The 12289-nt window shown below is 43.0% G+C and overlaps 1 protein-coding gene across 2 annotated transcripts in view; it reads right to left on the reverse strand.

Moving 5' to 3' along the window:
- Positions 1-12289, reverse strand: part of ZFYVE28 (zinc finger FYVE-type containing 28) — a 174271-nt gene that overhangs the window by 81638 nt on the left and 80344 nt on the right. For both annotated transcript variants that reach the window (XM_083151465.1, XM_083151455.1), the window contains exon 3: positions 597-734. In XM_083151465.1, the coding sequence (XP_083007591.1) occupies positions 597-734 (138 nt within the window). The remainder of the gene's footprint in view (positions 1-596; positions 735-12289) is intronic.

The raw sequence follows: 12289 nt of genomic DNA on the forward strand, positions 1-12289 counted from the left end.
TATCTGTAGAAGAATATCAGATTAAATAACACATTTCAACACAGTAAATTAAAAATGCATCTGGAGATTTGAGAATCCTGAGACAAGCAGCATTTGTTTTTATTTGGTTCTGAAAAATAACTGTCCAGTAACTCCAATAGTACGCTCAAAATTAGTCTCATCTTTCTTATGTGAAATAGATCTCTACAGGCAGTAAAAAAACATCAACGTCTTCTGTATGAAATTACTGGGGGAAAATAGGACATGGAATATAACAAATGAATAATTTATTTATATTGTTTGCTGTCAATGTAAGCCGTATTTCTTGTAACTTTATTCATTTTAGAAACATCCGTTTAAAATCATGGATCCGTAAAAAAATATATATTTTTTAAATAACTGTTAATAACAATAACAAAAAAAATTCTGGTCAGAGAAAATTTTTTGGGAAATATTTTTCAAAACAAAACCATAATTTGATATTAATTTTTGATAAGAAAATAAAAACCGCTAGTTCTCTTTCTAGACCCAGTCATTCCATCTCATACGGGCATATTTTGCACCCTTGTATTCCGAACACCTGAGAAAAATGCACACAAAATAAGACGCGGTCTTACCTCCGCTCCAAACCAGAGCTGTCCAGCGAGATTATCATGACGGATTTCTTCGGGAAACTTAACACAAAAATCTCGGTTAGCTCGCTCATGCTGAATGCACTCTTCCATTATCTGGTTTATGATGTTTAAGACATTATCCTAAAAGACACAGGAAAAAAAAAATGCACAAATTGGATTAAAAAATAAATAAAAAAATTCAGTGTTCATCTAGTAAGCAACGGAGGTAGCCATAATGTGTGGTCCGAACCGGTGCTAGGAGCGATTGGGATCTTAGACTCTAGTTTGGCCAACAATATGGCGGCCTTCGCTGTTTGCATATCACTGGAACTAAAGGTGCATATACACTTAACGATTTGAAGGACAATGCGGGTTTTACAGTAGATGGGAACGACCAATCGTTCTGGCATTGTTAACGATGCACGTATCTGCCGATCGTTAACGATGGTCTATGACCTTGATGGCTAACCTTAGCACTCCAGATGTTTTTAAACTACACATCCCAGCATGCCCTGCTTCAGTTTTGATATTTTGGCCATGCTAAATCTGATGCAGAGCATGCTGGGATGTGTAGTTCAACAACAGCTGGAGTGTCAAGGTTAGCACTCAAGGGTCTATGATCTGCAGGAAGATCATAGCCCAATCTGTTGTGAAGTGTATGAATTTGTTCCGTGTGTACGCAGGATGAATGATTTTATACAGTAGTGAATGATGTCGGAACGCTTCCAGCATCGTTCCGCGTGTATGCACCTAAATGATGACATGCAACAATTTTAAATACAGCGCACACAAGAAAATCATTCAGAAAGACTGGCCTCTGCATACTCAGCTTTGCATTATTAAAATGGATAGATAAGAATACAGGTCGAGTATCCCGTATCCGAGTATCCGTTATCCGAATTATTCCGAAATACGGACATTCCAGAAAGTGAAAAAAAAATTTTTTTTTTGCTAAAAACTCACTGGGGACATTTGTAACAGCATCACTGGGGACATGATATGTAACTGGCACTATATATGTGCAAGACAATGATTGCTTGGCATTCAAATTCAGTGCTGAGATAGTACACACATTTTGTTTAACATTTTGAAACCTTGTTTTTTGAACAAATAAAATATATTTGTATGTATTTTATGTGGTAATAAAATATATTTGTGTGTATATTATATGTTTATACAGCATACATGCAAGATACTTCAAAATACATCATTGAAATATTAAAATATTCCGAAATACGGAATAATCCGTTATCCAAAATTCTCCTGGTCCCGAGCATTTTGGATACGGGATACTCAACCTGTATAAATATGTGATCAGTAAATCGGACAATTGCCAGTGATGGTCTGTGACACGCTTGGGCCTGGCCAACCTTACACTTGCTTGGGCCTGGCCAACCTGTAGCTCACTAGTTGTTGAGAAACTAATGTCCCAGCATGCCTTTGCACAGTTATAACATTTCCCAAGAGCAAAACGGCAGCAGGTCTTGCTGGGAATGCTAAAACTATTGCAAGGCATGCTGGGATGTGTAGTTTCACAACAGCTGGAGGGCTACAGTGCTACAGTTTGGACATGTCTGAACTAGACAGTTTAATTATTATCATCATCATTTATTTATATGGTGCCACAAGTGTTTTGCAGCGCCTGAAAATACAATCGAATGATCGGTATTGCTCATTTTGGCCGTTCTGAGCAATATAGATCAGCAAGTGTGTATGCGCTATTGCCGATGCACGCTCGCATTTCAAATTAACAACCCCTCCATCCTCTGTGCATGTACAGATAAGGGAGTGGATCGTTAAGGGCGGCCATGCTGCAGAAACATGTGCTCATAATTCTAGAATTGCTCAAAGTACATTAAAAACATTTTTTTTTTTTAAATGATTAAATATACATTTGCAATCCTTGTGATATGATAATTCATTTAAAAATGAGGCGGCAGCTCAAGTAATGATAACATGACCACAGCCTCCATCTTGCCCATGACCATGTGCACAAGTTCTTAAAATATTTTTTACAGTTCAACAAAAATGACAAAACTGAGGAAAAACAGGTACCCGTGACAAGTGCAAGTCACCAGGTTCATTTGGGAACATTACCTTTTGGAATCATACTATGGCAGAGGTTCCCAATCACAGTCCTCAAGCAACTCTGAAGCGGTGTACACATGGGGGCGATTTCAGACCATATTGCCAGTGATTTCATGTGCTGTAAGGGATAAATCTCCGGGAGCACGCTCCCTCTGCCAGCCATTCATGGTCACTGGTCGCATGGAGCACGCTCCTCCGATTATAACTAAAAATTGCTGGTCACTGGTGCACAATGCACTGTGCACCAGCGATTTCTAGCCAAAATGAGGTAAAGACAGAATAGCTTGAACTTTTCAGCCAAAATCGCTGGTCGCTGATGAATACGGTACACTGAGCAATATATTGCTGAGAGACATTGCAAGTACACTGAGCAATATATTGCTGAGAGACATTGCAAGTACACTGAGCAATATATTGCTGAGCGATTTTAAGCCAAAATCGCTCAGCAACCAAATCGCACCGTGTGTACACAGCTTAAGGGTCCAGACTTAAAAGCTATCTATGGTCCAGCATAGAACGTTAAATTAGATTGACTGATGTACTAATTAAGTCACCTGTGTCCAAGTATGGATATTCTTAAAACCTGGTACGTTAGGGTGCTCTGAGAACCGTGTTTGAGAACCTCTGGTGTATGGAATGTAATAACTATAGAAATAATGCTTTTATAATGCAGGCTTGGAATGGAGTCACGGATGTAATAAGGCAGGCCTTGCCAACCTGTGGTTCTCCCGCTGTTTTAAAACTACAAATCCCAGCATGCTTTGATGCAGTTTTAGCATTCCCTAATAGTAAAACTGTGGCAGGGCATGTTTGGGCTTGTAGTTTCACAAAAGCTTGAGAGCCATAGGTTGGCCAGGCCTGTAATAAGGATTATGAGCAAAGTGTTTAAAAATACACAGGGGCAGATTTATTATGCTCGCTGAAGTGATAAAGTGTCTGGTTTTTATCACCGGCCAATCAGCTCCTACCTGTCATTGTTCAAACCAAGCCTTTAACTTCACAGTTAGGAGCTGATTGGCCGGTGATAAAAAACAGACACTTTATCACTTCACCGAGCTTTAATAAATCTGCCCCTTAATAGTTAATGGGTGATATAAATTATTACTGGGTAGAAGTATGAAGACTTCATCATATAAGCTTGATCTCTGCTTGTTAGATGGCTTATTTAATTTCCCCCTATGATGTAAATGGTACAGTAGCATTAGGAAACCCTATACGTGATCTGGGAAGGAAAATCCGGTCTTTGTAAATGTAGGAATGTTATAATCAACACATTCCTGTTCTTTTTTTTCTCTCCACTCATTTAAGAGGAAACTCAATGCATACACAATTAAATCCAATTAAAAAGTCTGCTAACCACTAGACCCGTTAGTAACTGTACTAATACAAACAAACATTGCCAATAACATCGCCACTACCTTGTTTACTGTATATAAAATACAGAAAAGAAATACATGCAATACAGTAGTACACCACTAGAGGGCATGAAATTACCTATGCAAGAAGGTAAAACATGACTGAATGTTATACTGCATGGCCGATACGCACTCACAGTAGCCACTTCATCAGGTGTCTACCTCCACCGCTGAGTAGGACCCTCTGTGCAGACAGAACAGCCTGAATTCTTCTTGCCTTGTATTCACCAAGGTGCAGGAAATATTCCTTAGAGGCACTGGCCCATGGGGAGGCAAAAGTATCATGGCTGCACATTCATGTAGTGATCTCCCATTCCACTAAAGGTTCTGTATTGCCCTGGGACCTGGTGACTGTGGAGGCTACTGAAGTACACTGATCTCATAGTCATATTCGGGGATCCAGCATGAGATTACATGTACCATGTGCCGTAACGTGTTCTCCTGCCATAAGGAGCAATTAGAAGATGGGTAGTGTAACAAGTATCACACACACACGGGGACTCAGACGAAGACTTTGTTCTTTATTTCTCAGATGCAGGTCACAGCATAGCACATTAATTCCAAAGGCGAGCACATTTACAGGCAGTAGCATACAGGTAATCCCAGCATGCAGGATCTTGCAAGGGCTCCAAATGGTCCCTACCATAGCTCACACCCCAGCCTATCGCTTGGGCGGCTAATCCACCATCAAGAGCAAGATCACTCTGCCCTGGAAACACTTATATCATGAAATCCCAGGTGCTGCCGATTACACACGTGGCTACTGCTACTGCTCCAGAACCTGGTCTGGATCCTCCACATTAATGTCACGTGGAGAGGTGATGTCTCTGCCACAGTAGACTGTGGCCATAAAGGGATGCAAATGGTCAGTAAACTATACACAAGTAGGCTTTGGCAAATAGACAATGCCCAACTAGTATTCATTTGTGCCAAGAAAATACTCCCCTCGCCAATAACCCACCACCTGCCTGTACAGCTGACACTAGAAAGGGTGGATCTGTGGATGCTTGTAGCTGGCCCGAACATCTACAATTTGCAGCAAACCAGGCTACTGTTCCCTTTTAGCCAGTCTGGCCAGTGTCACAGAGCTACCGTCCCTTTTTTGTCACTTTCAGACAGTCTAGCCATTATCACTGAGCTTCTGTTCCCTTTCTGTCAGCCAGTCTGGCAAGTGTCACTGAGCTACATTCAAAGCCCCATCCATTACAGCAAGTCTGGTGATTCTCCTCTGACCTATCATTAAAGATTTATATACCACAGAACTGACACTCACTGAGGGCCATATTCTCTAAGCTACAAAAGTGATAAAATGGAGAGTGATAAACAGCCAGCCAATCAGCTCCTACCTGCCATGTCACAGACTGTGTTTGAAAAATGTCAGACAGGAGCTGATTGGCTGGCTGTTTATCACTCTCCATTTTATCACTTTTGAAGCTTAGAGAATCTAGCCCTGAGAGCTTTTTGACCTGTGCACTATTCTACATAAACCCAAGGAAAAATCCCACGAGATTGGCAGTTTGTCTGGTGCAGAAACCACCCCATCTGGTACCAGAAATCATTCCATAGTCTAAAGGTGCCCATACACGTTACAATTATTGTATACAATATCACATCGCATCTCGGTTTTGCGATGAGATCTAATACAAAAAGTATGCGCAGCACATACTTTTTGTACTAGATCTCATCGCAAAACTGAGATGCGATATTGTGTACAATATTGTGTCCAATAATTGTAACGTGTATTGGCACCTTAAGACACTTATAATGGTCACAGGGGCAGATTTATTAAGCTCGGTGAAGTGATAAAGTGTCTGGTTTTTATCACTGACCAATCATCTCCTAACTGTGAAGTTACAGGCTTGGTTTGAAAAATGACAGGTAGGAGCTGATTGGCCAGTGATAAAAACCAGACACTTTATCACTTCACCGAGCTTAATAAATCTACTCCTCATACACCCATGGTCTATGCACTATGCGGCATGAGCAGCTAACCCACTCCCCATGCTGTGCACTGTTCTCTCAATTTTGCTTCTTAACCCATATAATTGGGGTAGTGTCAGGTAAGTCCCCATTCTACCAATGCAGGGTCAGGGGGATCAGAGAAGTACAACATGTTAGAAATCTCCTATAGGCCAAATCCGATCAAAAACTGATCTGGATTGTCGAATCCGGGATTTACATTGCAAAATAACTGTAAACGTTGGTATTCTCAATGAAAGACAGATCAGGACATTTATTTATCTGTACAGCTGTAATATTACAGACACAAGACGAGCACACGTCCTGTCGCTGTACACTATACACCGGGCATAATTGGATGAGTGCAGGTATAAATATAAATCAGTAAAAAGACATTAACCCAGCTAACTGCAGTTTTTCCCCATGGAAATAGACCAGAGTTATCTCTATTTTAATGACATGTAATTAAGGCTGTATCGTGCGGTCCACTTGGAAATTAAGGCGCTCATTAGCACTGGGAGCGAACTATTGTCCTTTAATCTAACTACACTGTCTGGGGCCATTTTGGAGCTCAGATGTAATTAGGACACAGGCAATTTTGACACCCAAGAACCAGGGAATAGTTAGGTTTACCACAGGATAGCTAGAGGCCCACTGACAGCCACTAACAGGCTCGGCGTCAGTAACTAACCTGACACTGCACCTCACTCTGGCAATAACATGGGCTAAAGTAAAGAAATTCCACGGTCTCAAAATAAAAAAAATAAAAAGCCAAATTCAGCCAAAATTGCTGCAACTGGAAAATACGCAACAGAAAAGCAGAAGCGTTCTGGTTGGTGGTGTTTGGAATCCTCCTGGTTGCTATGTGTTACAGCACAGAGAAAAGCATTCGCTTGGGAAAACATATAATGACTGCTATTGAAGGGCTTATTTAATATAACCATGCGCTGCTCACACATGAGCTGTTGAACACTTCAGTACTAAGAACAATTAGGGTTCAGTCCAGAAAAGATGACACGTTGGTGGGTGATGCATTCAACACAGGGTAGCCAACCCTAGGATTGTCGGGATTGTATCCGAAAAGCTCTGGGAATGGGGCTTCCAATCCCCGTATTAGTAGGTTGAACTTCAATTTAACTTTTTTAATGCCGGTCAGCGCTGAGCACCTTTAGTATAATGCTGGCTGCTCTTGACCCCTCCCCCCAGCTGTTCAAAGCGTTAAGTGATGTCAGAGTTCACGCAGTGAACCCGCCAGTCTGTTTGCTCGCTCACCTGCCACACATCACCACCCAAGAAGGAGGGCCCTGCTACTGCCCCTACCGCTGGTGGCACTTGAAGGCTGGAGTTGAGAATCCTTCATAATAATAAATTCAGACGTTCATTACCAGCAATAGAAACAGCTGTATACTTTTGATTTATCCGTCACTAAAGAAAACTGCCAAATGCCAACCCCTGCGCCTCCGGACCTGTCCCAGGCCTGTGCGCCACATAGCAAAGAGAAAAAGCAATCTGGCAAACACAATACGCAATAATTTTTGAGTAACCGCAGAGCGCATCAATAATCGCACAATCCATGCACTTTACGGCCTGTCTCGTCAGCAATATACGCCTGCAATAGCCCACGGACTCCCACCATAAATCTAGCAATGCCAAGAGTGAAGAATTTTTTAAATAACCAACTCTGTGTGTAAATTTCCACTGGGCACGAGTTGGGGCACAATAAATCAGACGTGCTACATCCGCTGAAGAGCCATTTCCTGCAGTTATTGACTAATGTAAAGATTTATCATGTGTGCGCTGGGAGAAATGCAAATTCCGCGCATAGTTAGCGATCCGTCCCCTGTATCTCATCTCCCCGATGCAGGGCAGGAGATGTGTTGGTATTGCAGAAAGACTGAAGGAAGGTGCAGGACGTTGCAGGGAACAGAAGAACATTCCACAGCTCATTAGACGGATGAAGAGGCTCGCTGCCGCGTTCATGGTTAAAGATTTTCCCACGTAATTAGTGCTCATTACAAATCACAATTGGCAATCATTAAAATTCAAAAGTTACCAAAGAACGTTATGGTGGAAAAACATCACACAAAAGGCAGCAAATCCGACCGTGGGCTTTTTGTGTTTTTAGGTCTAATTAATGTACAGGACAATTACAATGGCTGCTGTGCTGATAATTAGGAACAGTAGAGGTTCTAGTATGAAACGGTGCAGTTTCCATGGCTGGTAATGAAGGTTAGGAGACCGGCAGTAATCCCGGCTCGTACACTGCATCTCAAGGAATTAATGAACAAAAAAAATAGTCTATGAGTGTTAACAGTTTTATCAGACTAAAATGAAATGTGATTTATACAGGAGACTAAAGGGTTTATTTGTTCAATTATCATCATACAGTAAATGTACGTCTTAAAAAAATATATATTGTAATAAAATAATAATAATAAAAATAAGACAGCTTACATGCAATTGGGGGAGGGGGCGTGTATGTGCTATGGGTAACAGCTGGGGATGGCAATCGACGATTTGATATAATCAATGGTTTATGGCAGATGTCCAATACTTTTGCCATTGATGTTGAGAACCAGATGGCAAAGGACAACCAATGTTTCAATCAAGGTGCCGGGACACGGAGCATAGATCCACCCCCTGACACCAGGAAGACCCGCCCCTGAGTTCTGATTGGCCCAGTCAGTCAAATATAATGGATGACCGGTTATCCGTCAAATAGTTTGCCACTATCAATGGCTGGGTGCAGAATCGCCATCGACAGCAACCATCGATGGCATCTGCACCAATGGCCAACCCTAGTAACAGCAGCATTGAATGGGCAAGTGCCACTATTTCGGCCGGTGAAAATAGCAACACAGCATTGTTCTATCTTGTCCTGTCTCAGCACAACCACCAAACTAGCACACAATGGGCCAGATGTACTAAACCATAGAGAGAGAGAACGTGGCCTGAGATAAGACCCCTAACTGTCATTTTACAAACACAGCCTGTAACATGACAGTTATGAGTTGATTGGTTGATGCTATGTCATGGAGAAGGATAATGTAACAGAGTAATTAAGGCTGTAAAAAGATGTTAGTCCATCGAGTTCAACCTATCTGACTTGTAACTACTGACTTGAGTAAGTCCTATCTATAGAACTCCCTTAGTTGGCAAAAATGCATCTCCCCCGATGTGACCAGCAAAAAGCACTGGTAAAACCACTAGCAACAAGCAGAAAACCACTGGTCCAAGTAACCTCCCCAGAAACAGGGCCCCAGGACTTGCATGAATGCTGCCCCTAACTAATCTCCAATAGCCAATCACAGGAAGAGACCTCTGAATGCCAGAAGGGAATAAATAAGAGGACTGGCCAGCCCACCAATCACAGAGGGTGCTGCTCTCCTGCCCCTTTCAGCGCTACCACCCGACGTTTGTCACCTTAGATTTCCCTTGATCTTCAAAAGGCCCTGAACAGGACAGACATTGATGTCACCAAACAACAAGATTCTCTTATCTGATGTCAACCATTAGCGGATTTACAGCGTCTTCCTCTCTAGTAATACTACAATATCCAGCGGGGGGTTAATGATGAAAGCGCGTCTGACTCTGCAGGAACTAAACTGTTCTTTTATGGCTCAAATGACAGATTCCCAAACATCAGTTTATTACGATATTGGCGGTTATTCTTTTGGCAGTGCACATACTTAGCTAGTAAGACGGCACAAGCAATACTTACATCTATAGACTCTAATTAGCTGTATAATAAAGCCACCGGGAGCTCGCTGGCATCTGGCTAACTTCATTTGCATTTAGTGTTGTCTTTTGTAACCTCTAAGGGTAAATTATTTCCAATGAAACTTTCCATGATCAGATTAAAAAAAATTGCAGAGCCGGCAAAATACTGTGCAAGGCAATGAACCCCCCCCCCCCCCTCACCCGTCGTGTAATCTCCGAGTCTGACATTCAGCGAATTCATACCCTCCAACATGACCCATTCCATTAGGTACAAAATGCTCTGTTCCTGGACTTCCCTGCCAGTGGCAGTTACAGAGGTTGGACTCCAGCACAGTCCAATATTGAAAGAGGGGTGGTCACATCAACTGCCAGTGAGTCCAGGACAGTGATGTTTGGAGTGGCATTAGGTGTGACCCGCCCCCCCTTTTTGAATATTGGACTGTGCTGCAGGCTCACATCTGTAACTGCCACTGGCAGGGAAGTCCAGAAACAGAGCATTTTGTACCTAATGGAATGGGTCATGTTGGAGGGTATGCAAATTGATCCCTTCCATAGGGGGAAATTTACTAAAATGGGAATTCTATTTCAGATGGGATGTTGCTACGGGCAACCAATTAGATACTATCTATTATCTTCTAGAACGTGCTAAGTAAATAAAAAGTAGATTCCCATTGGTTGCCTATAGCAACATCCCATCTTAGTACATTGACCCCATCGATTTAAATAGGAACAGAACATAATAATAGCAGAAGTGGAGAAGACTAAAAAGAATTTGAGGATATTCAATTTTGGGATATTTAAAGCACACGACCACAAAATGACCCGTGTAATCCTAACCTAAACCTAATACTAAGGGTGGGCCAAGAAGAAAAGAGCAATGTTACATGTACAGGAGTGAATTCCAGGCTTAAATGTAAAGTTATGTTGTTCCGCTGGCTGCAGCCATGGTCCCCTGTAATCCTGCCTATAGGGTGCTGACTGTAGGTGTCCTGTGTTCAGGGCCAGTGCTAGGTACCTAGACACCCTATGCAATGCTACACAACGCCGCCCCGGCATCCCCAGCCACTCACATGCAGAATTCCTGCCTTTACATATTACTATATTCATTTTTAGATTTATGAACATAAATATAAAAATAATAATATTAATCTGCAGGACCACCATATAATACTAATGGGGCGATTTCAGGGCATTTTCCAAGCGATCTCACTAGTTCGGTTAGAAAATGGCCCTACATCGCTCCGTGTGTAGGGGCCACAGCCCCGCGCGTCGCTATCGCCCAGCAATTAATATCCAGCATGTTGGATAAATCTATCATCTCTGGTGTCCGGGCCAGTGCTCTCACTGGAGAACTCTGGCCCTGACAGATCACTCCCTGCATGTAAGCTCCATAAGGGAATATTAGTGACCAATAGACAATAAAGAGCATTTAAGTGACTGCCAGATTACACGGAGAGCATTATGCCAACCCCCTGTACACCCACACCAGGAGTCAGCGACGACTGACCGTATGTGCGCCTACCCAGTCATGATGGCCATACTCATTCTCTTTTCGGTCCGCCAGGCCCTCCTCCCAGCTTCACCTCCCCCTACCCCCTACTGTATGAGCGTAGTTGCCCACTTCTCTGCCCAGAACCGGCCGTGCAAGATACTTCTTCCCCTGCATTGATCCATCAGCCACTATCTTGTCCTCAGTGAGGTCGGTTGTGGATCATTTGGTCAACAGTTATTAGGTCGACATGCATTTAGGTCGACATGCATTTAGGTCGGCAGGGCCATTAGGTCGACAGTCAAAAAAGGTCGACATGGGTTTTTTCACTGCAAATGTCGACATGGATACAGGTTAAAGTGCACCGCCTCCACTCGCATGGCTTGCTGTGCTCGCCATGCTCGGCACATTGTATTATTCTCCCGCCACGCCCTAGTGGATGAAAGGGCATGAAATACCGCCTGTCGGCACATGTCGGCTCAAAAAACAGTAAAAAAAACCATGTCGACCTTTTGACTGTAGACCTTACCCATGTCGACCCTGTCGACCTAATGATCCTGACGACCTAGACTCATGTTGACCTAGACATGTCCACCTAATGACTGTCGACCAACGACCGTATCCAGTGAGGTCCTGCAGCAGCTCCATCAAGGAGAGTTCTGCATTTCTACCCTGGGGTTCTCTGCTCCTTGTGTTTATCTCTTTGGTGACAGGAAAATCTCCACTGGGTGCCAAGGGGCAAATGTCCAAACACACCATTGCTGCACACTTAGGGAGTCAATCAGTGGTATTCAATGCTGTGTGCGAGCGGCGACAGTGAGCAGAGATTCCTGCTCGCTGTCACCACTCACCTTGTCAGTATTCAACGCACCCCCCTCATACGCCAATTCCCCCTCCCTCCGTTTTTTGAGCGTGGGGGAATTGGCGTATGCGGCTCCTGAACCAGCGAGACTCGCGGCTAAATACAGTGAGTTTTCTGCATTAGCCGCGGGTCTCGCTGTTTTGGGGAATTCTCGCCGTCCTGT

The sequence above is a fragment of the Crinia signifera genome, chromosome 1, assembly GCF_055691185.1.
Source record: "Crinia signifera chromosome 1, ASM5569118v1, whole genome shotgun sequence".
Lineage (NCBI taxonomy): Eukaryota > Metazoa > Chordata > Amphibia > Anura > Myobatrachidae > Crinia > Crinia signifera.